General features: G+C 46.8%; 1 protein-coding gene across 2 annotated transcripts in view; it reads left to right on the top strand.

Moving 5' to 3' along the window:
* LOC119952973 (UV excision repair protein RAD23 homolog B-like) overlaps nt 1–24132 on the top strand; it is an 87711-nt gene that overhangs the window by 35799 nt on the left and 27780 nt on the right. For both annotated transcript variants that reach the window (XM_038776634.1, XM_038776636.1), the window contains exons 3-5: nt 13633–13712; nt 19712–20043; nt 21584–21639. In XM_038776634.1, coding sequence (XP_038632562.1) covers nt 13633–13712; nt 19712–20043; nt 21584–21639 — 468 coding nt within the window. The remainder of the gene's footprint in view (nt 1–13632; nt 13713–19711; nt 20044–21583; nt 21640–24132) is intronic.

A 24132-nucleotide genomic window follows, 5' to 3' on the forward strand; every position in this document is an offset into this window, starting at 1 on the left:
ATAACTCAGTAAATAACACCCACCCCCAACCAACAGCCATACCCGGCCAACATGGCTTAGACACACATTTCCCCAGATCCTCTCCACTTGCTGATCTCGCCTAAACTAAGCTATCTCCCCCTACCCCCCTCATTCCCTAATTGTATCTGCTAACAGTTTACTTTTCCCCAAAGAAGTCGATAAATGGCTGCCACCTCCGGACAAACCCTAAAGTTGATCATAGAATTTACAGTGCAGAAGGAGGCCATTTGGCCATCGAGTCTGCACCGGCTCTTCGAAAGAGCACCCTACCCATGGTCAACACCTCCACCCTATTCCCATAACCCAGTGACCCCACCCAACACTACGGGCAATTTTGGACACTAAGGGCAATTTATCATGGCCAATCCACCTAACCTGCACATCTTTGGATTGTGGGAGGAAACCGGAGCACCCGGAGGAAACCCACGCACACACTGGGAGGATGTGCAGACTCAGCACAGACAGTGACCCAAGCCGGAATCGAACCTGGGACCCTGGAGCTGTGAAGCAATTGTGCTATCCACAATGATCCTCTTGGGGCAAACTTGATTTTCTCACGCCTGAGAAACCCAGCAATGCCGTAACCCAAACCCCCGATTTCGGGGGTTCCGAGTCCCTCAACGCCAATAAGATCTGTCTCCGGGCTACCAAGGAGGCAAAGGCCAAAACGTGAGCCTCTCTTTCTCCCTGGACTCCTGGGTCTTCTGACATTCAAAAATTGCCACCTCTGGACTCGGTGCCACCCTTGTCTTTAAAAATGTGGACATGACATCGGCTAATCTCGGCCACAATCCCCTAAGCTTCGGACATGCCCAGAGCATGTGGGCATGGTTTGCGGGCTCTCCCACACCTGTCCTCCACACCTTCAAAAAATCTGCTCATCCGGGCGACTGTCATGTGTACCGGCACGTATACATTCATTAAAACCTTAAATTGTATCAGGCTGAGCCTGGCACATGATGATGACATGTTGACTCTACTCTGAGCATCCACCCTCAGACCTGCCTCTAGTTCCTTGCCCAACTCATCCTCACATTTACGCTATACCTCCCATATCTGGGTTCCCTCCTACTCCATGAGCTCTTTAGAAATTTCCGATACCTTTTTCTCCCCCACTCCCATTTTTGAAACTACCTTATCCTGTATCCCCTGTGGCGGTAGAAGCGGAAAGGTTGAGACCTGCCGCCGTACAAAGTCCCTCACTGCAGATAACGAAACCCATTCCCTCCCGGCAGTTCAAACCCATCCTCCAAACATGGAAAGCTCCCATTAATGAGCAGGTCCCCCAGCCTCTCGATCCCTGCTCACTGCCAGCTCCGGATCCCCCCCCCAATTCAACCTCCCCACCACAAACCGGTGGTTCCCTCAAATTGGAGCCCACACCGACACTCCTTCCACTCCCATATGCTTCCACCGCTGTCCCCAAACCCTCAATGCTGCCACCACCACCGGCCTGTGGAGTACCGAGCCGGCAAGAATGGCAGAGGTGCCATTAGCAGTGCTCCTAAACTTGTGCCCTTACATGATGCTGCCTCCACCTGCTCCCATACTGACCCTTCCCCCACTACCTAATCATAGCTTTATTTGCCGCCCAGTAATAATTCTTAAAGTTTGGTAAGGCCAGCCCCCCCCTTTACTCGTGGGGTTTTACCCACCCATACAAACCCAGAGATCGCCACGTTGACCCTCTTTTAAAAAAAAAAAAAAAAGCTTTTGGGATAAAAATAGGGAGACACTGAAAAATATATAAAAATCTCGGGAGAACCGTCATCTTTATGGTCTGTACCCTCCCCGCCAGTGACATGGGGAGCATGCCTCACATCCGAAAGTACTCCTTCATTTGCTCAACAAACAGGGCCAGATTTAATTTTACTGTAATCTCCATGCCACCTGAATTCCCAAGTAACGGAAACTCCCTCCCATCACTTTAAACGGCATCTCCCACAACCTCCTCTCCTGCCCCCTCGCCTGGATCACTCTGGGCGCTAAAGCCAACGGCTCTTTCGCCAAGGCAAACAGCAATGGAGAGAGTGGACATCCCTGCCTCGTCCCCCGGTGCAGTCTAAAATTCTCTGAGCTCACTTGGTTCGTCCGCACACTTGCCACCGATGCCTGGTACAACAACTGGACACAGTCTACAAAGCCCTGCCCAAGCCCAAACCGCCCCAGGACCTCCCACAAATAATTTCACTCCATCCAGTCGAAGGCCTTTTCCACGTCCTAGCGACCACTACTTCTACCTCCCTACCCTCAGAGGGCACATTGATAACATTCAAGAGCCTTTGAACGTTGGCCGTTAACTACCTTCCTTTGGCCAATCCCATCTGGTCCTCCCCTATCACTCCTGGGATCAATCTTCTATTCTCGAGGCGAAGATCCTGGCCAGCAATTTGGTGTCTACATTCCGAAGGGAGATTGGCCTGTATGACCCACATTGTTTTGGGTCCTTCTCTCGCGTCAGAATCTGAGAGATCGAAGCCTGTGACATTGTTGGACGAAGGACATCTCGCTCCCTAGCCTCATTAAACACCCTAACAGCAAGGGCCCATACCCCAGAAAACTACTTGGGGAATTCCACTGGGTATCCGTCCAGCCCCGGGGCCTTGCCCGACTGCATAGCCTCCAATCCCTCCACTACTTCAAAGAGCCCTTTCGGGGATCCCAGACCCTCCACCAATCCTTCCACCTCCCATGGAAACTCCAGTCCTTCCAAAAATCACCTCATCCCCTCCACCCCAGCTGGGGGTTCCGACTCGTACAGCCTACTATAGAATTCCTAGGAACACCCCGTTCACCCCCGCTGGGTCCAAGATCATGTTCCTCCCTCTTTCCTTCACTCTTCCTATCTCCCTGGCCGCCCTCCCGTTTCCTGAGCTGGTGTGCTAACATCCTACTGGCCTTCTCCCCATATTCATACACCACCCCTCTCACCTTCCTCAACTGCCCCACCGCCTTCCCTGTAGCTAGCAAAGTCCATCTGTAGCTTCTGCCGCTCCTTCCAACAGCCCCGCCTCCGGAGCCTCCGAGTAACAGTGGGCTAAGACAGCTGGCTTGTAAATGCAGAACAAGACCAGCAGTGGGGTTCAATTCACTTTCCAGTCTCCCGGAACAAGCACCGGAATGTGGCGAGTAGAGGCTTTTCACAGTAACTTTATTGAAGCCTACTCGTGACAATAAGCGATTATTATTATTATTCCTCCTGTCCACCTGGAGAATCTCCCTAACCAGCCTGTCCATTTCTGACCGCTTCACCTTCTCCTTATGCGCCCGTATCGAAATAAACTCTCCCCCCCCACCCCCCAAACTACTGTTTTCAACACCTCCCATGCCATTGCTGCCAAATCCTCCCCTGTGTTGTTCTATCTCCACGTAATTCTGGATGGCTTCCCTTATCTGCCCACACACCTCCTCATCTGCTAACAGTCCTGCATCTAATCTCCAGTGCGACATGTTGGGGGCTGCTTACCCATAAATCCACCCAGTGTGGGGCATGGTCTGACACTACAATCGCCGAGTACTCGGCGTCTACCAACCCCGTCAGGAAAGCCCGATCCAAAACAAAAAATTTGATCTGAGTGTATACTTTGTGTACGTGGGAGAAAAACAAAACTCCTTCGATCTTGGCTGTCCAAACCTCCACGGATCTACCCGTCCCATCTGCTCCATAAACCCTTTTAGTTCCTTTGCAGCCGCTGGCACCCTCCCTGCCCTTGAACTCGACCGATCCAGCCCTGGATCTGTAACCATATGATCCCCCATGATTGGGTGTGTCTATTGTAATATTGCCACATCTGCCGTTACCATATTCCTTCTCAGGCCAGCCCGCGTCCCGCGCCTCTTCAGGCACTCCCCCAGGCGCCCACCGTCACAGCCCCCATCCTGCTGCAAATCCCTCCTTTGTCAGCAGATCTATACCCCCCTCCCTCTCCCTCCGCCCCCCACCTCGTAACAAAATAACAATCCCAACTCCCATCAACAAACTTATCACCTGCTCGGCCCCCACTGTGCTTCCGTGAGCTAGCCCATCCAGCTTGCATGGTAGCCCCCGCCCATGGCGCCAAGCATCCTACCCCCCACCCCCGCTCGACCAACTTACATATGCAAACATTACAATCCCCAACAAACACAAAGAAGATAATTCCACCCACCATCCCCCATTAGGAACCCAGTTAACCTGTAAACAAAACTGAGCGGCTCCAAACTTCGTGCAGAACAATACATACAAAAGAAAAAGAAGTTTAACAGCAGTTCAAAAACACAACTGCTCGCCCCTGAGTTCAATGTCCTCTATCTCCTGCCAGTCCCTTGTCCCTAATAAAGTTCATCGCCTCTTCTGGCGATCCGAAGTAAAGTTCCTGGCCCTCGTATGTGACCCACAAACGCGCTGGGTACAACATGCCAAACTTCACCCCCTTCTTAAAGAGGGCTGATTTTGCTTTATTGAAACTCGCCCTCCTTTTGGCCAGTTCTGCACCCAGGTGCTGATAGGCTTGCAACTCGCTGCCTTCCCATAAGCAGTGCCTCATCTGCCTGGCCCATCTCCAGATCTGTTCCTTGTCCAGGATCCAGTGCATTCGCACCATCACCCTTGGTGGCTCATACCTCAGTGGCTTCCTCATAAGTGCCCTGTCCACCTCCAAGGGTCCTTCATCAGCCCATCTCCATCGCCGTCACGGCTAGCTGATCGTCCTGCTCAGCCACTGCCTCTTCCACCTTCTGGATCGCCTGGCCCTGGGTTTTGAATCTCTGCTCCATGCGATTGATCCCCAACTTCATAGGATTCACCGCCCTGGCCAGGTCTTCCAGATATTCGTTTCTCTGCTGAGCAAATTTCTCATGGAGAAAGGCCACAAGTTGCTCTATCGACCATTGGGCTGGAAGTTTCAGTTCCTGACCTTCTGCCATATACCCCTGTATTGCAGGCTCCACTCCCGTTTTCGACCATCATTCTCTTCTTTTCAGACCACTTCTGGTCCACGAATCCGTACACTGGTGGGGAATCCTCCTCTTCTACTTCACCAGCATCTTGTTTTATTGATCAAATCCACCATAAATCGGGGAAGTGGTCCAAAAAGTCCACAGTGAGTGGGAGCCACCAAATGTGATACCACTCGCGCCATGGTCGCCACTGGAAGCCCCTCTTTAGTATGTTTTAACGAATCGTTGGCAAATGGGGAGTTGCCAGCTATGCTGGCACAGACTTTTATCTCATTAATCCCCATGAAGGACAAGAACCTGACTTGAGTGTGGGTCTTACAGGCCCATCTGATTATTGACTACAGCCATGAAGGTATTGACCAAGCTGTTGGCGAGATGGTTGGAGGGGTGTGCGCCAGATGTGGTCTCGGAAGATCAGGGGGGTTTGTTGAGAGGCAGCAGTTCTCCAGTAATATCAGAGATTGTTGAATTATGACCCAGTCACAGAGTAAAGTACCAGAGGTGATTGTTTCAATGGCTGCAGAGATGGCCACTGACCGCTTTGAGTGGCGGTACTTGTTCAAGGTTCTTGGGAGGTTTGGGTTCAGGCCGACGTTTCTTGCATGGCTCCAGTATTTATGCCTCTTGCATGACGAGTGTGAGGATGAATGTGATGAATTTGGGGTATTTTAGGTTTCATCGGGGGTCAAGGCAGTGATGCCCGTTGTCCCTGTTGTTGTTCGCGTTGGCTATTGAGCCTTTGGCGATTGTGCTGCGAGCCCCGAATGAGTGGCAGGGGATTGTGTGTGGGGGGCGGTTGAGAGCATAGGGGGTTGTACGCCGATGATTTATTGTGGTATGCTTCAAATCCACTGGGGAGCATGGGGAGGATTATGAGCCTGTTGGACATTTTCAGGGTACAAATTAAATGTGGGGAAAAAGCGTGGTCTTGTAGAAGTGTGAACCGTGGGACCTTGCCATTCAAGGTTGCACAGTTTTGGTATTTGGGGATTCATGACTGGGCAACTAGGCACAAATGGAATCTGACTGTTCTGGTAGAGGGAGTCGAAGGGGATTTGAAGAGGTGGGATGCCCTGCTGCTGGCGAGGTGAATATAGACCATGACAATGTACGTGCTGCCAAGATTTTTAATTATCTTGCAATCCCTTCCAATTTTCGTTCCCAAGGCATTTTTCCGGAGGGTGGATAAATTGATTTCTGAATTTCTTTGGGCAAACAAGACGGCGAGGATTAGTCAGGGGCTCTGGGGATAGCTGTATTCCCTAGGTACACTAGCAGTCCCGTGGTGGTGCTATCGATCAAAATCCGGAATCACTTGAGGCATTTTAAGCTAGGACATATATCAGTATTGGCCCCAATATGTGGGATTCACAGTTTATACCTGGAGGAATACAAATAGTTTTTCTCTATCCACCCTACCTGTTTTCTCAAATATCTTGAAAACTTCCTTCAAATCACTTCTTAACTTTCTAAATTGTTGAGAATGCAATTCTCCTCCATTTAACCCATTGAGTCCAGGTTTCTTTGTGATAAACCTAATCTGAACTCTCTCTTCAAGGCCAATATATCACCCCGAAGGTATCATGCCCAGAAATTCTCAATGTGCTACAGATAGGGTTTACCCAGGGCTTCCTTTAGCTGAAGGATGGCTTCTGCACCCTTCCATCCCTGACCTCTGGATGTACCGGCCAGCATGCCATTAATAATAATAATCTTTATTATTGTCACAAGTAGGCTGACATAAACACTGCAATGAAGCTACTGTGAAAAGCCCCTAGTCGCCACATTCCGGCGCCTGTTCGGGTATCCGGAGGGAGAATTCAGAATGTCCAATTCACCTAACAGCACGTCTTTCGGGACTTATGGGAGGAAACCGGAGTACCCAGAGGAAACCCACGCAGACACAAGGAGAACGTGCAGATTCCACACCGCCATTGACCAAGCCGGGAATCGAACCTGGGACCCTGGAGCTGTGAAACAACAGTGCTAATAACCACTATGCTACCGTGTCTTGTCCTCTCAGTGCCTGAGACCAAGGTTCAATTCCAACCTTGGGTGAGTGTCTTTGTGGAGTTTGCACATTCTCCCCGTCTGCATGGGTTTCCTCCTGGTGCTCCGGTTTCCTTCCACAGCCAAAGGGAACAATAGACCCTTTGACCCTACTAACATCAGTAGTAGGGAAGTTGTTAAAGTCCATTATCAAGGATTTCAGAGCACAGCATTTGGAAAGCAGTGGTAGACAAAGTCAGCATGGATTTACGAAAGGGAAATCCTGCTTGACAAATCTACTGGAATTGTTGACGGTGGAACTATATGGAGCTCAGAGATGAGATGGAGGATGGCTTATGGGCGGATGCGTTGAGCAGAGTCAGCGCGACCGCAACATGTGCAAGACCCAGCTTGATCCAATTCAAGGTGGTCCACCGGGCCCACATTACAGTGGCCCGGCAGAGTAGATTCTTTGGGGTTGAGGACCAGGTGTGTAAAATGTGCAGGTGGACCAGCGAACCATGTCCACATGTTCTGGGTATGCCCAAAACGTAGGGGATATTGGCAGGGGTTTGCCAACGTCATGTCCAGAGTTTTGAAAACAAGGGTGGCAATGAGTCCAGAGGTGGCGATTTTCGGAGTGTCGGAAGACCCGGGAATCCAGGAGGAGAAAGAGGCAGGTGTTCTGGACTTTGCTTCCTTCATAGCCCGGAGACAGATACTGCTAGCTTGGAGGGACTCCAAGCCCCCGAAGTCCGAGACCTGGCTAACTGACATGGCGAGCTTTCTCGACCTAGAGAAAGATTAATTTCGCCTTGGGATGGTCACTTTTCGGGTTCTCCCGGAGGTGGCAACCATTCATCGACGACTTCGCGGAGAATTGATCGTCAGCAGGGGGTGGGGGTTAGGGTAGCGTAAAATAGGGGGTCAATTAGGCTGGTCTTGGCGGGATGGGAGTTGGTGATTGCACAATGTCTATTGTTCTTTGTACATTGTTTTTATACTGTTGCCGTTTGTAATGCCAAAAATACCTCATTAAAATTGTTTATTTAAAAAAAAAGAAGATGGAACTAGTAAAGTTGACCAGGGAGAACTGGTGGGTGTGGTTTATTTAGACTTTCGGAATGCTTTTGACAAGGTCTCACATAGCAGATTACTATGTGAAATTAAAGTACATGGGATTGCAGATGGTGTTTTTGAGATGGGTAGAAAGCTGGTTAGCAGACCGGAAACAAAGAGTTTGAATAAATGTATTTTTTTCCATTAGGCAGGCAGTGATGAGTGAGGTACCGCAAGGATCGGCGCTAGGACCCCAGCTGTTTACATTATATATTAATGATTTGAACAAGGGAACTAAATGTATTATCTCCAAATGATGCAAAGTTGGGTGGGAGGGTGAGCTGAGAAGAGGATGCAGAGATGCTTCAGCGGGATTTGAACAGGCTGAGTGAGTGGGCATATGCATGACAGATACAGTATAACGTGCATAAATGTGAAGTTATCCACTTTGATAGCAATAAATAGGAAGGCAGATTATATTTGAATGTGTGTAAATGGAGAGAAGTGTCTACTTATCATAGAATCAACGGTGCAGAAGGAGGCCATTTGGCCCATGAAGTCTGCACCAGCCCTTGGAAAGAGCACCCTACTTAAGCCCACACCTCCACCCTATCCCTGTAACCCAGTAACCCCACCTCACCTTTTTGGACATTAAGGGCAATTTAGCATGGCCAATCCACCTAACCTGCACATATTTGGACTGTGGGAGGAAACAAGAGCACCCGGAGGAAACCCAAGCAGACACTGGGAGGAAATGCAAACTCTACACAGTCACCTGAGGCCGGAATTAAACCTGGGTCCCTGGAGCTCTGATGCAGCAGTGCTAACCACTGCCAGCGTGCCACCCCCCCCAAAAAGCGTAGAAAGGCACCGCTGAGATATGAACTCGGGATCTCCACTTTACAAGATAGCCGCTTTCACCAACTAAGCCATGGCGCAAACTTGCACCTTATTTTGCGAGACCTTGGTGTCCTTGTGCATCAGTCGCTGAAAGTACGAGCACAGGTACAGCAGGCAATAAAGAAGGCAAATGGCTTTCGTAGCGAGAGGATTTGTGTATCGGGATGTTTTACTACAATTGTATAGGGCATTGGTGAGGCCACACTTGAAGGATTGTGTGCAGTTTTGGTGTCCTTTTCTGAGGAAGGATGGTCTTGCTATGGAGGGAGTGCACCGATTGCTGATTCCTGGGATAGTGCGACAGTCGTTTGAGGCGAGATTAAATCGATTAGGATTATATTCATTGGAGTTTAAAAGAGTGTGGGGAGAAATCTCACAGAAACTTACAAAATTCTAACAGGATTAGACAAGGTAGATTCAGAAACAATGTTCCTGATGGTGGGGGAGTCCAGAACTACGGGTCATAGTTTGAGGATAAGGGGTAAACCTTTTAGACTGAGCTGAGGAGAAATTTCTTCACCCAGAGAGCGGTGAATCTGAGGAATTCACCACCACAGAAAGTAGCTGAGACCAAAACATTGTGTGATTTCAAGAAGGAATTAGATAAAGCTCCTGAGGATCAAGGGATGTGGGGGGAAGGTGGGATCAGGATATTGAATTTGATGATCAGCCATGATGAATGGCCTACTCCTATTTTCTATGCATGTGCTGGTTGGGTGGATTGGCCATGCTAAATTGCCCCATAGTGATTCGATGCGGTCATAGGAATAGGGCAGCGGACTGGGCCAAGGTAAAGCGCTCTTTCAGAGGGTCAGTGCAGACTCAATGGGCTGAATGGCATCCTTTTGCACTGTAGGGATTCTATGGATTTATTATTTGCTCCTGTTCATGACGTTTTATATTGTTTCCTTCGGATCTTCACTGTATCTAGCCTTTTTCACTTTATGCTATCATTTCTAGATGCAAATTGGATGATCTAGAAATCATCTGAATCAGATTTGCCTATATTAACTTCCATTTGCCATAATTGTGTTGATATTGATAGGTTATGAATCCATTCCCCAATGTGGATTACAGTGCCATCTATCTTGGTATTTGGAAATATGGCTTTCTATATTATCATCTAAGCTGTTAATAAATTTGGTGAACAGTTGAGGCCTCAAAGCCAATTCCTTATGAGACTCCAGTAGGCACATTATACCAGTTGGATCTGTCCCCTGCTGCTCAACTAACTTGCTCAACGAGTATATAATTTGTCCGTGGTTCTATGTGTTTTAACTTTATCTAACGGCTTTTCCTGAGGGTCTTGACCAAATCCCTTCTGTAAGTTCTTATAAATATGATGCATAGAAATTCCCCAGAAATGTACTTCGGTCACCCCTTCAAAGAAGTCAATCAGGCCTGTCAGGCATGACCTACCCTTACAAATGCTGACTCTTTCTGATCGGTTTTAAAATTTCAGTCACCTTATCCTTAGTTATCGATGTCAATAATTTCCTAACAACCGATGTTAGGTTAGGGGCGGCACGTCAACACAGTGGTTAGCACTGTTGCTTCACAGCACCAGGGTCCCATGTTCGATTTCGGCTTGGGACACTGTCTGTGCGGAGTCTGCACGTTCTCCCCATGTCTGTGTGAGTTTCCTCCGGGTGCTCCCGTTTCCACCCACAAGTCCCGAAAGATGTGCTTGTTAAGTGAATTGGACATTCTGAATTCTCCTTCTGTGTATCCGAACAGGTGCCGGAATGTGGCGACTCGTGGCTTTTCACAGTAACTTCATTGCAGTTTCAATGTAAGCCTACTTGTGACAATAAAGATTATTATTATAACTGGTCTATAATTCCATCTTTCTTAAAACCTTTAATTGACCTAAATCTGGGAATTGTGCAGATGTTTACACATCTATATGCAAAGTTATTCATGAAGACCTGCCTTCTCAACCTTGCCCCTTCCCTGAGGCAATCCTCGGGTTAAATAACCACTAGTCAGCGCTCTCCCTCAAAGGGGAAAGCAGCCTCTGGTCATCTGGTACTATGGCAACTTTACCGTTTACCTATATGCTACTGCTGGTTATGTACATATCATGTACTGTAAACCACCAAAGAGTTTCTCTCCTACTGTATTTGCATTTCCCTTCCTTAAATAAGTTTCCCTATTATTGTATTGGAATAAATACAATGTGCCTCTGTGCCATTTGTTTAAATTAACATTTTTTGCAAAAGGACTGGAGTATAAAAGTAGAGAAGTGTTGTTGAGATAATATAGTGTTGGTGAAACCACATATGGAGCATTGTGTCCAGTTTTGGACTCCTTATTTGAGGAAGGATGTGGTGGCAGTGAAGGCAGTTCAGAGGAGATTCACCAGATTGATTTTGGGGATAAAGGGTTGATGTGGGAGGAGAGATTGAACAGTCTGGGCTCATACTCACGAGTTCAGAAGAATGAGAGGGGATCTGATCAAGGTATATAAAATACTAAGAGGGATTGATAAATTAAACGTAGACCAAATGTTCCCCTTTGTGGGGCAATCTAGAATGAGAGGTCACTGACATAGGTTGAGGTGGTAAGATTTAAAACTGAGACGAGGAAGAACTATTTCTCACAGAGAGTGATGAATATATGGAACTCACTGCCCCATAGAGCGGTGGAGTCTGAATCATTCAATTGTTTCAAGAAGGAGATCGATATATTTCTGATTTCAAAAACGGGCTAAAGGGATATGGGGATCAGGTAGGGAGGTGGATTTAAGACCAGGAAGAGATCAGCTGTGATCTGATTGCGTGGTGGAGCAGGTTCAAAGGGCTGAATTGCCTACTTCTGCTCCTAATTCCTATGTTCCTATGTCAGTTGTAAATTTGTGAGAGTCTTTGCATCATCATTAATGCACAGTTCGTTAAACCTCATTCATTTTTGCACCTTGTCGAACTCACAAGTGATGTGAAATGCATGTAGGTTATGTAACATACCAGTCATTTTTTAAAGAAACTTCAGTCCAGTTTTGCAAATGTACAAGGTGTGAAACATGCTAGTTGCAAATCAGGGATTCAAAGACTTGGGTCCGTCAACTGGGTCCAAGCAGTTGCTATTGCTTAAATTAAAAGTTAGGTCAGACCATTTAGTGCAGGTAATGATGTGAGCTGGCCACAATAATTTGCTTTTAAAGAATTTAAAATGCATAATTTTTCCAAAATAAAACCATCACTTTCGGGCAGTTTTTAAAAACAATTTTGAGCTGTCCCCAGGCTTGTCTGACTATCTTTTGCCGTATAATTGGTGTTAAGGTATGATAGAATGGTTACAGCACAGAAGAAGGCAATTCGTCCCGTTGTCTGAGCTGGCTCTGTACATGAACAATTCACCTTGTATCACTCCTCAGCCTTTTCCCCATAGCCCTGCAAGTCTGCCCCCTCAAATGAAGAGATGTAAGCAAATTCTCGAGCTCAGGCTGTCATTACTTTGTGTTGACGCTTGGATATAGACTTGAGGAAGCCTCGAGTTAAATGGGCACAGAAGTCACAAAATGAACTGCAGATATGATTGATTATTGTGTATAACACTTGTGGCAGTTGTAAATTTGTGAGTCTTTGCATCATCATTAAGTGTTCTACATTTCTCTAGCTGACTCCACGCACAGCTCCGTCTTTGATTCAGTTCCTGATCTCTACATTTTTGAAAAATCTATATACTCCCTCAATGAAGGCTATCCGTGAATCGGTTTGGGTGTTTATGACAATTCTGCAGCTTTCATATTAATGCTTTCTAGACAAAGAGGAAAAGTTGTTTGCTCCCTCAGGAGTAAACTCTGCTCAGGAAATATGAGTCCCTTTGCGTTTTTTCTCCTTGGATAGCAAAGCTACAGTGCTCAATGCAGAGGGACAATTGGCACAGATCGCTGTTCTATCACTCCTGTATTTTGAACAAAATTGCAAGTAATTGAGGAGTGAATGCTTTCTGTACACCTGGGTATTGTCTGGGTTCTTGCACTGTCTGCAGAAGTTAGATGCCATTGGTTCTGTTGTCCAAACCGCTGAATAAGCTGATTGCTATGGAAAAGCAGGTTTGATCATTTCAAATTTTGCGTTTCCAAGATGATCTCTGACACTGCATAAGTGTTGTGCGTATGGTTCAAATGTACAAGTAGATTCCTAATATTGATAAAGGAGGATGCTGCAGATAACATGATATTAACTAATACTGCCTTCTATTAGTTATTGGAACACTTGCTGGTATTGGTATCCTGGGATCTGTCCTTTGCTCTGTATTCTTTGCTTGAACTTTGCAGTTCGTCTTACCCATTAATCACTGAGAGTGATTGAAGTGTTCTACATTTCTCTAGCTGACTCCACGCACAGCTCCATCTTTGATTCAGTTCCTGATCTCTACATTTTTGAAAAATCTATATACTCCCTCAATGAAGGCTATCCGTGAATCGGTTTGGGGGTTTATGACAATTCTGCAGCTTTCATAGTCATTTTCTGATTTCAGCTCACAAATTAGCAGGTTTATTTATTTGTTTAATTTGCCATGGTGAGATTTGAACTACTGTATTCTGTGTATGCACAGTAGTACAACTACACACTGATACTTCCCTTTTGCTTCACACCTGCACTTGTGATATGCACATGTTTTGAGTGTAACCCTTTGTAGATGGTCAGTTATATTCTACCTTGATTGTATAACATCTATTGATTAAGGTCTAAGTTCATTGCCGATTGTTTGTTGCAGGCAAAATCCTCAATGATGACACACAACTTAAAGATTACAAAATTGATGAGAAGAACTTCGTAGTGGTTATGGTAACAAAGGTAAGTAATTTGACTGGGCTGGGATCTGAATGGTGAAGCATGTAGCATCATGGCCCAGATTAGTAATTTAGGACTGAGTATACAAAGGTAAATAAAGCCGTTGCCTCTATAGGTTTCTTCCCTTATAAAGAGCCATCTTGAAATTCTTTTGACTGGTGGATACAGGCAACAGGGCAAGCTGGTAAAGCTCTTTAGATGTCCTTTTGAAAATATGGATTGGAGTGACGACGTGGTGAGTGAGTTTCTGTGAATGAGAGAAAAGTGGGTGAAGAACAGTCATCAGTGAGGAGAAACAATCAGGGAATTAAGTCAGAAAAATGGAGAGTACTAGTGAAAGCTAGTGCAGTATCTCCCCGACCCACTTTTACAAACAGGCTGGCCTTTGCAACTCATAATTTTCGTTTACCTTTAAAGCAACAGCTGAGCCTGCTGGTCCTCACGATCTCACTTGCTTTGCCATTCAATGTTACATTTCTGCTAAGGCCTTAAACTGGTGATTTAAGTTCTGACAAAATTCCCTGTTTGTTTCTCCTGTTCTTCACCTACTTTTCCCTCATTCACTGAAACTCACTCTGACTACTTCGTCACCCCAATCCATACTTTCAAAGGACGTCTAAAAAATCAAGAGGTTTGTCCTTGAACTTGCCGTGCTCAATCTTCAAATGCCTTTGAAGTTTTGAGGCTTTTAAACTTCCATTAGCCAGTCCTTCCCTGCATATAATACACACAGGGTTTGCATCTGATTTGCATTTGCACAATTAACAAAACCATACCTCAAGAAATCAACTCTTTACTGCTTTGTTCTCTAATTCAGTTTCTTTTTAGTCGGTTGTTTACCAGAGGCCCTGGACCTCTGTATTCAACTCTCACTAGTCCTGTTCGAGGCCAGATGAACTGAAGCCTTGTAAATGTAGTTAACCACTCAATTCCCCATTGGCAAGCTAGGCTCCCATTTGCTCAGTTTTGTGATCTTGTCCTGGCGTTCACGTGGGCCTTAGGACGTGAGGGGTCCATGTAAACCCCTACTATTCAGAAGCATGCTGCTGTCGTAAGTCGCGGCCAGCGTTCTTAAAAGCCGCTTGCGGCCATTGGGAGCTTCTCCTGCAATCGACAATGCCATGACCAATCGCTCCGACCCTCCTGACACCCGCCCACAACCACCCACGCATCGTGACCCGGAGTTTGCAAAACTCTGAGCGTAGAGTATTTTTCATAAAGAGGGAGAGGCATAGCCATGGCTGGCATTTAAAGGGGTGGCCAAAAGTTTTAAAATGAATCCTCAGGCGGCGCTTTGAACCAGAAAGGAATAAGTGTGGATGAGAATGTGGTCCATGGAATTCCAGAGTTGTTTATGGATGTGGAAGAAGTAAAGTTTGCAAGTCGTGCAATGGAGATGTCATGCTTCAGAGCCTTGGGTGATAAAGGCATGGACTCTGGTTTTGGCAGCTGAATTGGATCAATGGAAAGAAAATGAACAATGATTTTGAAGGTTCAAGGAAAGCATTCTGGAGGAATGAAATCAAGCTCTGGGTTAATTATGCCATGGTTTTGCATTTCCAGATTGGAGAGCTGGCAACTAAGCAAGATGTTAGAGTTTAGATTGGGAAGGGGGTCACGGTGGCGTAGTGGTTAACACTGCTGCCTCACGGCGCTGAGGACCCGGGTTCGATCCCGGTCCTGGGCCACTGTCCATGTGGGGTTTGCACATCCTCCCCGCGTCTGCGTGGGTCTCGCCCCAAAACCCAAAAAGATGTACAGGGTAGGTGGATTGGCGACACTACATTGCCCTTAATTGGAAAAGAAAATGAATTGGGCACTTAAAATTTATTTTTTTTAGAAGAGTTTAGATTGCGGTTGTGCACGTGTTTGCAACAGCTGATGAGACTTCTTCCTACTCTACAATGTAGCGTCTTTGATGCAACAAGTATCAAGCACAAGTGAAGACAATTGTAGCAAATATGGGTAGTCAAGGAGAGAGAAGCATACTGAATGGTTAAGGAAGGACTGCAAACTGATCAGGCACAAAGAGTGATCCCAGAAAATGGCCCATGAAGCTTTGTTGGAGGGCTATAAATAGGCAGTTGGGACCATCACAACTTCTACAGTAGTCCCCCTTTGTAACGCGGGTGTTGGGGTCCAAGACAGCCACCCGCGTTGTAACCGAGCCGCGGATATCCATGATGGGGGTTTTAAATTTATTTAAAAATCTATGCTAGCGCTTCCCATTGTGAGTCTACGGGGGGGCGGGGGGAGAGGTCAGACCCCCGTAGACTCACAATGGGAAGCGCTAGCATAGATTTTTAAATAAATTTAAAACCCCCATCGTGGATCCAATTAAAATTTCAGCGGCCGGCTCACTTTCATCCGGAGAAGGAAGCTGCTCTCACTGAAATCAGCCGGCCGCTGAAATTGACACTGCCGGCTGCTCTCTCCCTCCAATCCAACTTTTACGTTTTAATGTTTCTGATTGGAGGGAGAGAGCAGCCGGCAGTGTCAATTTCTTTTTTTTTCCTCTGGCTTGCCCCCTCTCCCCCCACATCCTCCAACTAGACCCCTCTCCCCCCGCACCCTCCGACTCGCCCCCTCTCCCCCCCCAACACCCTCCGGCTCGCCCCCAACACCCTCCGGCTCGCCCCCTCTCCCCCCACATCCTCCGGCTCGCCCCCTCCCCACACCCTCCGGCTCGCTCCCTCTCCCCCTCTCCCCCACACCCTCCTGCTCTCCCCCACAGCGTCCAGCTCGCCCCCTGTCCCCCCACACCCTCCGGCTCGCCCCCTCCACACACCCTCCGGCTCGCCCCCTCCGGCTCGCCCCCTCCCCCCCCTCCTCTCCTCCCCCCCCCCCCCCCTCTCCTCCCCTCCCCCCCCCCTCTCCTCCCCCGTCCCCAACACCCGCAGGGCCCCCCTCTCTCCCCCAACAACCGCAGGTCCACCCTCTCTCCCCCACACCCCCAGGGGGGTCTCCCCCACACCCCCCCCCCCCCCCAACACCCGCCCCCCCCCCCCCCCCCCCCCCCCCCCCCAACACCCGCAGGGCCCTCCTCTCTCCCCCAACACCCGCAGGGCCCTCCTCTCTCCCCCAACACCCCAGGTCCACCCTCTCTCCCCCACACCCACAGGGGGTCTCCCCCACACCCACAGGGGGGTCTCCCCCACACCCGCCCCCTCCTCTCCCCCCCACACCCCCCCCTCCTCTCCCCCCCCAACACCCGCCCCCTCTTCTTCCCCCCCCAACACCCCGCCCCCCCTCTTCTCCCCCCCCCCCCAACACCCGCCCCCCTCTTCTCCCCACCCCCAACACCCGCCCCCCATTTCTCCTCCCCACCCCCACACCCGCCCCCCCATTTCTCCTCCCCCCAACACCCGCCCCCCCTCTTCTCCCCCCCAACACCCGCCCCCCCCCTCTTCTCCCCCCCACCCCCCGCCCCCCCCTCGGCAGTGTCAAATTGACACAACTGACAGTTGGGGTCCATCAGCCCCCCCGCGGTATATCGCGAACCGCGGTATTGCGGAGCGCGGTATAACGGGGGACTACTGTATGCGTTTTAGATTTTTAGGAATGTTAGGAAATGGGATTTTGTAATCCGAGTGAATGGAGTAGGTTTTGTGAAGAGGGAATTGTGATTATAAATTATATTGGTGTAGGGACAAACCGTTGTCTAATCATGGAGCTGAATTTGATAATTGAGGAAGTAGATGTGAGCATTTATGAACAATATAAGTTTAGGGCTGGTGGAAAAGGGGAAGTGTGTAAAATAACCATGGAAAAAACGTGGTGATTTGGATATCTGAAAACAGCCTAAGGAGAGCTGGATCAGAAGAGGCAGAGACGGTAGAAAAGCTGACTGTTTTTGAATCCTAAGAAGTTCATGAACTTATTTGATGTCTTGAGCTGAGGCAGTCAATGTAGAGGAGTTAACAGCAAAGAGGTGAAGTTTGGTAAAAATTCTTGCTCTTTTAGGATGATCATTGGGTAGTTGAAGGGCTTGATTTCTTTGTAGCTTCTTTGTAGCTGTAGTTGGAGTGCTGTTCTGCAGCCAAGCTTGCATGTTGGTCGGGAATGTAGGTATTGCTAATATTTCCTTTGGAACATATGTTGAGAGGATCTACAGCTGTCATTTAATATTCCCAAATGCATCTGCTATATTGTAGTGAGGATGTTGGCTGTATTGCTTTGTTCGTAAAATCTAACTTTTAAGTATAGGGTAGTTATTTCCACATCAATCTTGGGAGCTTTTTGGCAGGGAAGGAGACAAATCTCAGAACCGTTCACAGTCAGCAAGTAGTAGTTATTTCAATGCATTTTATATAAAAATGTCATCAATGGTTTAAAATATGTTACAAAGGATATTAAAGGATTATTTTGCTGTGGGTCTGGCTGATGGGGCAAAGGTAAATTGGATGCACTGCACTGGGAAGGCTGTCAGATATTGGAAAGGAACCTGTCCAAAGTGAACCACAAAGGAACACCAGTGCAAGGTGTCTTGAGGGTTGGCTTCCTGTTTGCAATTTTCCCTTCAGTAGGAAAGGAAATTGAGGATAATGACCACAGGTACTCTTCCTGACCCAGCTACAGAATAGTATTGGCCTACACTCAGTCTTCCTGCAGTTGATGCTTAGTGTGATGAGACTGAGGGAAGACTTACAATAATACATGGAAGAAAAGTTGGCTGAATTCTCAAAGGTTTGTGCTTCACAAAGCACCTAGCCCCACTTATCATCTTTGTGTGCTAACGTCATTTGAGTTGTTTGAAAACAGCTTTGTTGAAGATCAGTACAAATTAAATTGATAACGAATGTTGCAACTGAGTTCAAGTTGGGTTAAATGTTGCACTAATGTCACCAGACCCCAATGTGAGAGTCTTGGGTCTTTTTCTTTAGCCAGTTCTTGCATACTATTGAACAATCTCTCAAAGAAATAATGTGTCTGTGTGAGAGAGTTGTGATCTCTAGTTTGTGGTAATTGCCAAATATAGATTTGGTTTTTAAATTATAAACAGAAGGCACTTAAAAACCAGGACTAAAATGGCACAAATTTCATGTTCCTATAAATCAATAAAGTACATTTTGTTTGGACTTGTTTAAAAAAAAAATTAATGTGTATATATGGCATTGACTTCGTATTATGCTCTTATTTTCGCAACACTTCTAGTTGACAATTTGCAGTGTTTTTTTTCCCTGAATGTGCCTCTTGTATCTGGCTTTTATGAAACTGCAGCATTCAAAAATTGTTGCCATAAATAGAAATTCTGTAAATTTTCAAAATAGCTGCTGATTTCCAATTACTTCTATGGAAAATAAAACAACTTTTCTTGATCCATATTCTTGCCATCATAACTTTTATTTGAAGAGCAGCAACCATCCTAAAAGCTTCATTGTGTGTGTGTGTGTGTGTTACTTCCTCGCCATTTCAGTGTTTTTGGCAAAATGTCGTAGTAGATTTTGTTTTGTTTTTTGTCACATCCGCCTTCGCTCCTTTTAGTTCCAAGGAGACAGGTGAAATGCTCCCAAACTTTTCCAGTGCTACTTTGGAGCTAGCATGAGACACATTCCAACGGTTCGCTGTTAGACAGCCTCCTCTGTCTAAATCTGCAGTCACAGAAGTTATTCATCTGACTGTCCTCGTGTATGTAAGGTGCTCACTCTGGCAGCAAAGTGAAAGTTTCAGTCAGGCAAATATGAAACAAATGCTATTTGACTGAAACTAGCCATTGTCCTGAAGGAATGAGGCAAACGCTTTTTCTCCTGCAGATTAGGATGGACTAGCCCATAATCTTCTGCAGGATCTACTGGAAGATGTAAGGCCTTGCACGGTACAGGAAGAAAACCTCAAAATATAGGCTCTTGAAAGCCTGAGTGTGATTATCATTTGAGACTGGCATTAAGTTTGTGTCTTGGTTGGATGTGCTGTGGTGCTCAGTACTTTCATTTGTTATAATTTTATCAGTACAGCTGACCTCGCCACGCATTAGTACTTAACTTTTTCTTCTTTGAAAACAGCCAAAAGCAGCTCCTGCATCTGCACAACCAACAACACTGCCTGCTTCAGCGAGTACCACAGCAGCTGCGTCCACCTCAACTGCAACTCCAGCTTCAACTGCGGCTCCAACTTCAACTGCAGTTCCAAGCTTAATTGCAGATTCAATTTCACCTCCAAGTCAAACTTCCATCTCTACCCCTACTCTAACCTCAGGTGCCACCTCCCTTGCCCCTGCCTCGCCACCAGCTATAGTTCCGACATCAGAATCTTCCAGCACAATCACAGAGGAAAAGCCAAAGGAAGAAGAAACAAAAGAAGAAACCAGTGCCATTACTGAAGCACTAAACCCAAGGTACAATAAAATTGGGTAGGGAAGATGCTGGACATTAATACGTAGGCTATGTCCTGAGGTTGGGGAGGAAAGCAAAAGTACCCGAGGGAAAAGTCCTTTGGGGACATTAACTGAATTTACAGGCTTCTTTCTATAAATTTAACATGTCTTTTCCTGGAACATGACTAGTGTCTTACTGCATGCACTAAGTGTATGGAAGAAAGAAGAACAAATCACTTAATATCTCTCTGATGCAGCTGATTTTTCAAAAGATCAAATCAGACACATGAAAAACTTTGGTTTTGAGCTGATGTGCATTTTTGAGTCTTGGAACAGAACGTGGTTTGCACTAAAATTTCAGGATGTGTACAAGTACGCCAGTTTTATTTTTCAATTTTTGATTTGCTTGTGTTCCAAAATATGGATTTTAAGGTTTTGATTGTTTTTTTGGAGGAGTATTCCTTTTTGTTCAAAGTGTAGCACTCAAAAACAAAACAGTTTCTATTTATTATTGAGGCATGCCATTTTGCTTTTTCTCCTGTGTTCTCACTCTCCCCATGTCTTCTCACGCCATTCCCGGACAACACTCTACCTTTGTGATTAGCATAGAATGATATGACAGATTGGAAACTCAGTATGCACAGTGTTGTAAGGACAAGTCCATATCTTAAAATTCCATGAGAGAGTTCATTGGGACTCCCAACATTTCATACTACCCTCTTAATGAGATTTTAAACCTGTATGTCATTAATTTCTGAAAATGTTCTTGTCATCATGTTGATCAGGGAGCTAACAATGCAAACTGGGCTGCTGTTGCGAGAATAGTTGTGTTTAAATTGCTTGTAGTTAATCAAACTGTATATTGCAGGAATTGGTTTTTAAGTTTTTTTGGCAACATAGCATTTTGGTGCTCTGCAGTATCCGATTATGTTCACAACCCTAGTCCTGCTGTCAGATTGGAGTACTCAACTGAAGTTGCAAGCTTCTTTATACTGCAGCTTGCTCCTCTGTACCTCCCTGGATGTCAGGTTCAAGAACAAAATTTGGCAGAAGCTGAGGAATAAGCCACCTATCTTGCTTCAAATGGTGCAAGCTGCAAGGAGCAAATAAAAACAGCTGAAAGTGTTTATGAAAATAAAAGTTTAACTGGCGACAAATGTAACTCTTTCAGGCAGATTTACATTTATTGCTTTGCGGGTTGTGCTGTACTTGATGACAGTGATTGTTTACTGAGCAGTCAGTTGTGTGCAGTTTGGAAGCTTGGTGCAACTTCGTAATTAACAAATCATCCATAACAAACTTTCATTGTTTGTCACCAAGCATATAACTTGCATTAACTAGGGGAGTCCTTGGCCACTGTTAAGTTGCAAGGTTTGTGTTTTTATTAAGAATGCAAGCCTGCAGCCAAATAGAATCTGAACTGATGTGGCGTGTTCATAGAAAATCACTACTTGTGAAACCTATATTGTAATATTAGGACCATGCTCTGATCTGATTTCTATTTTGAGGTGGCAGTATGATAGATTAAATGTCATTGTTTAATTATAACCTTTTTGTTTAGGTCTGTGGCCGAAGAAATTGATTTGAATCTGGTGGAAACAGCCTCCTCTACATTAGGTAAGCTTAATCGGAAGGATTTGTGTTACTGCTAAAATATTAGGCACTGACACACGGGTGATAATTCACAATCTCTTGCTGTATTAACTTGCATAAATTAAAATTCTTGTGTACATAAGTCACTAGGTAATAAAAATTGTGTGCATGATGCTAGGAAGAAAAAATGATGCTTACACAAGTCACACAACTTGGCATTATGTTGGCTAATGGAGATCTTCTGTAGTTAAGTAAAAATTGTGATTTCTTCCTTCTGTTGTATATCTTTCCTTGTGGGCTTTTTCACACCGTATTCTGTTCTGCGGGCAACAAATCAGCTACTGATCTATTTTCGGGCTGTTGTGAATGCCTCTGGTCAATAACCAGTGCGTTCAATTGGATTGTAATTAAATGTTTTTCTCAACTTATTGTAAGTCAGGGTTTTGGTGAAATATAGCAGCTTCTACTGCTGATTATATCATGTTGGGTGCTTGGGATGATCTGAGGGATCTTTTTTTTAAAAAAATGTATTTATTCAAAGTGTTTCAATAATTTTACAAAACACTACATAATAATACAAAATAATACAAAGAAAGAAGGGCAACATGCCAACCAAACATAACAACTTAACCCTCTAAACGATAAACAGTTTAACAAATTAACACCCAACTCAAAACAAAATAGGGCAAGCGCCCCTTTCAAAAAGGAAAATCCCCCCCCTCCCCTCCCAGTTGCTGCTGCTGTTGACCTCCACCTAGCGTTCCGCAAGAAAGTCAAAGAACGGTTGCCACCGCCTGGAGAATCCGTGCAAGGACCCTCGCAAGGCAAACTTTATCTTCTCCAACCTGAGAAACCCTGCCATGTCGTTGACCCAAGCCTCTACACTTGGGGGCTTCACGTCCCTCCACAATAACAAGAGCCTTCTCCGGGCTACCAAGGAGGCAAAGGCCAGAACTCCGGCCTCTTTCGACTCCTGCAATCCCGGATCATCCAATACCCCAAATATCGCTATCCCCCAACTCGGTTTTACCTGAGTATTCAAGACCTTAGACATAACGTTTGCAAAGCCCTTCCAAAACTCTGCAAGCGCTGGGCATGTCCAGAACATATGGGCATGGTTAGCTGGGCTCCCCGAACACCTCACACATCTGTCCTCCACCCCAAAAAACTTACTCATCCTCGACCCTGTCATATGCGCCCTGTGTGCCACTTTAAACTGGATCGGCTGAGCCTGGCGCAAGATGAGGAGGAATTGACCCTTCCCAGGGCGTCAGCCCATAGGCCCTAATCCAGCTCCTCTTCCCACTTGCCCTTCAGCTCCTCCACCGAGGCCTCCTGCAGCTTCTGGTATATCTCCGAGATCTTACCCTCTCCGACCCACGCGCCCGAGATCACCTTGTTCTGTATCCTTCGGGCAGGCAGCAACGGGAATTCCCCTACCTGCTTCCTGACTAACGCCTGAACCTGCATATACCTGAAGGCATTTCCCAGGGGTAACCCACCGCATTTATTTTGGCTGGACTCCGCACCGTGTTCCCTCCCATGTCCCTGATTCCCCCAATTTCCCTAGCCGCCTCCTTCCTTCGCACCTGATACGCCAGCATCCGACTCGCCTTCTTCCCATATTCATACGCTGCTTCTTGTACTTTCCTCCACTGGGCCGCAGCTTTCCCTGTAGTCAGCAAATCAAACTCCGTTTGGAGGCTCTGGCGCTCCTTCAGCAGCCCCTCCTTGGGGGATTCCGCATATCTACTATCCACCCTAAGTATCTCCTACCAATCTCTCCCCCTCCCTCTTTTCTCTGTGAGCCCTGATGGAGATTAGCTCCCCTCTGGCCACCGCCTTCAGCACCTCCCAGACCACACTCACCAGGACCTCCCCATTGTCATTGGCCTCCATATGAAATTAAAAAATGAAATGAAATTTCATATACCTTTGTATGCACCCCCGGCCCTGCCCACAGACCTCCTCATCCGCCAACAATCTCACGTCCATGCACCACAGCGGGCGCTGGCCCCTCTCGTCCCCTAACTTCAGCTCCACCCAGTGCGGGGCGTGATCCGAATCGCAATGGCCGAATACTCCGTCCCCTCCACTTTCGGGATCAGCGCCCTGCTCACCACAAAAAAGTCTATCCGTGAGTAGGCCTTGTGCACGTGGGAAAAGAAGGAGAACTCCCTTGGCCTAGCAAACCTCCATGGATCCACTCCCCCCATCTGAACCATAAACCCCTTCAGGACCTTGGCCGCAGCCGGCCTCTTACCCGACCTTGACCTAGACCGATCCATTGCCGGGTCCAGTACCGTGCTAAAATCCCCCCCCCCCCCCCCCCCCCCCCCCCCCCCCCCCCCCCCCCCCCCTCCATAATCAGGTTCCCCGCCTCCAAATCCGGGATCCGAATTAACATCCGCTTCATGAACCCTGCATCGTCCCAATTTGGGGCATATACATTCACCAGCACCACCCGGGCCCCCTGCAGCCTACCACTTGCCATCACATAACGGCCTCCTTTATCCG

The sequence above is a fragment of the Scyliorhinus canicula genome, chromosome 18 (genome assembly GCF_902713615.1).
Source record: "Scyliorhinus canicula chromosome 18, sScyCan1.1, whole genome shotgun sequence".
In the NCBI taxonomy this organism is placed as follows: Eukaryota; Metazoa; Chordata; class Chondrichthyes; order Carcharhiniformes; family Scyliorhinidae; genus Scyliorhinus; species Scyliorhinus canicula.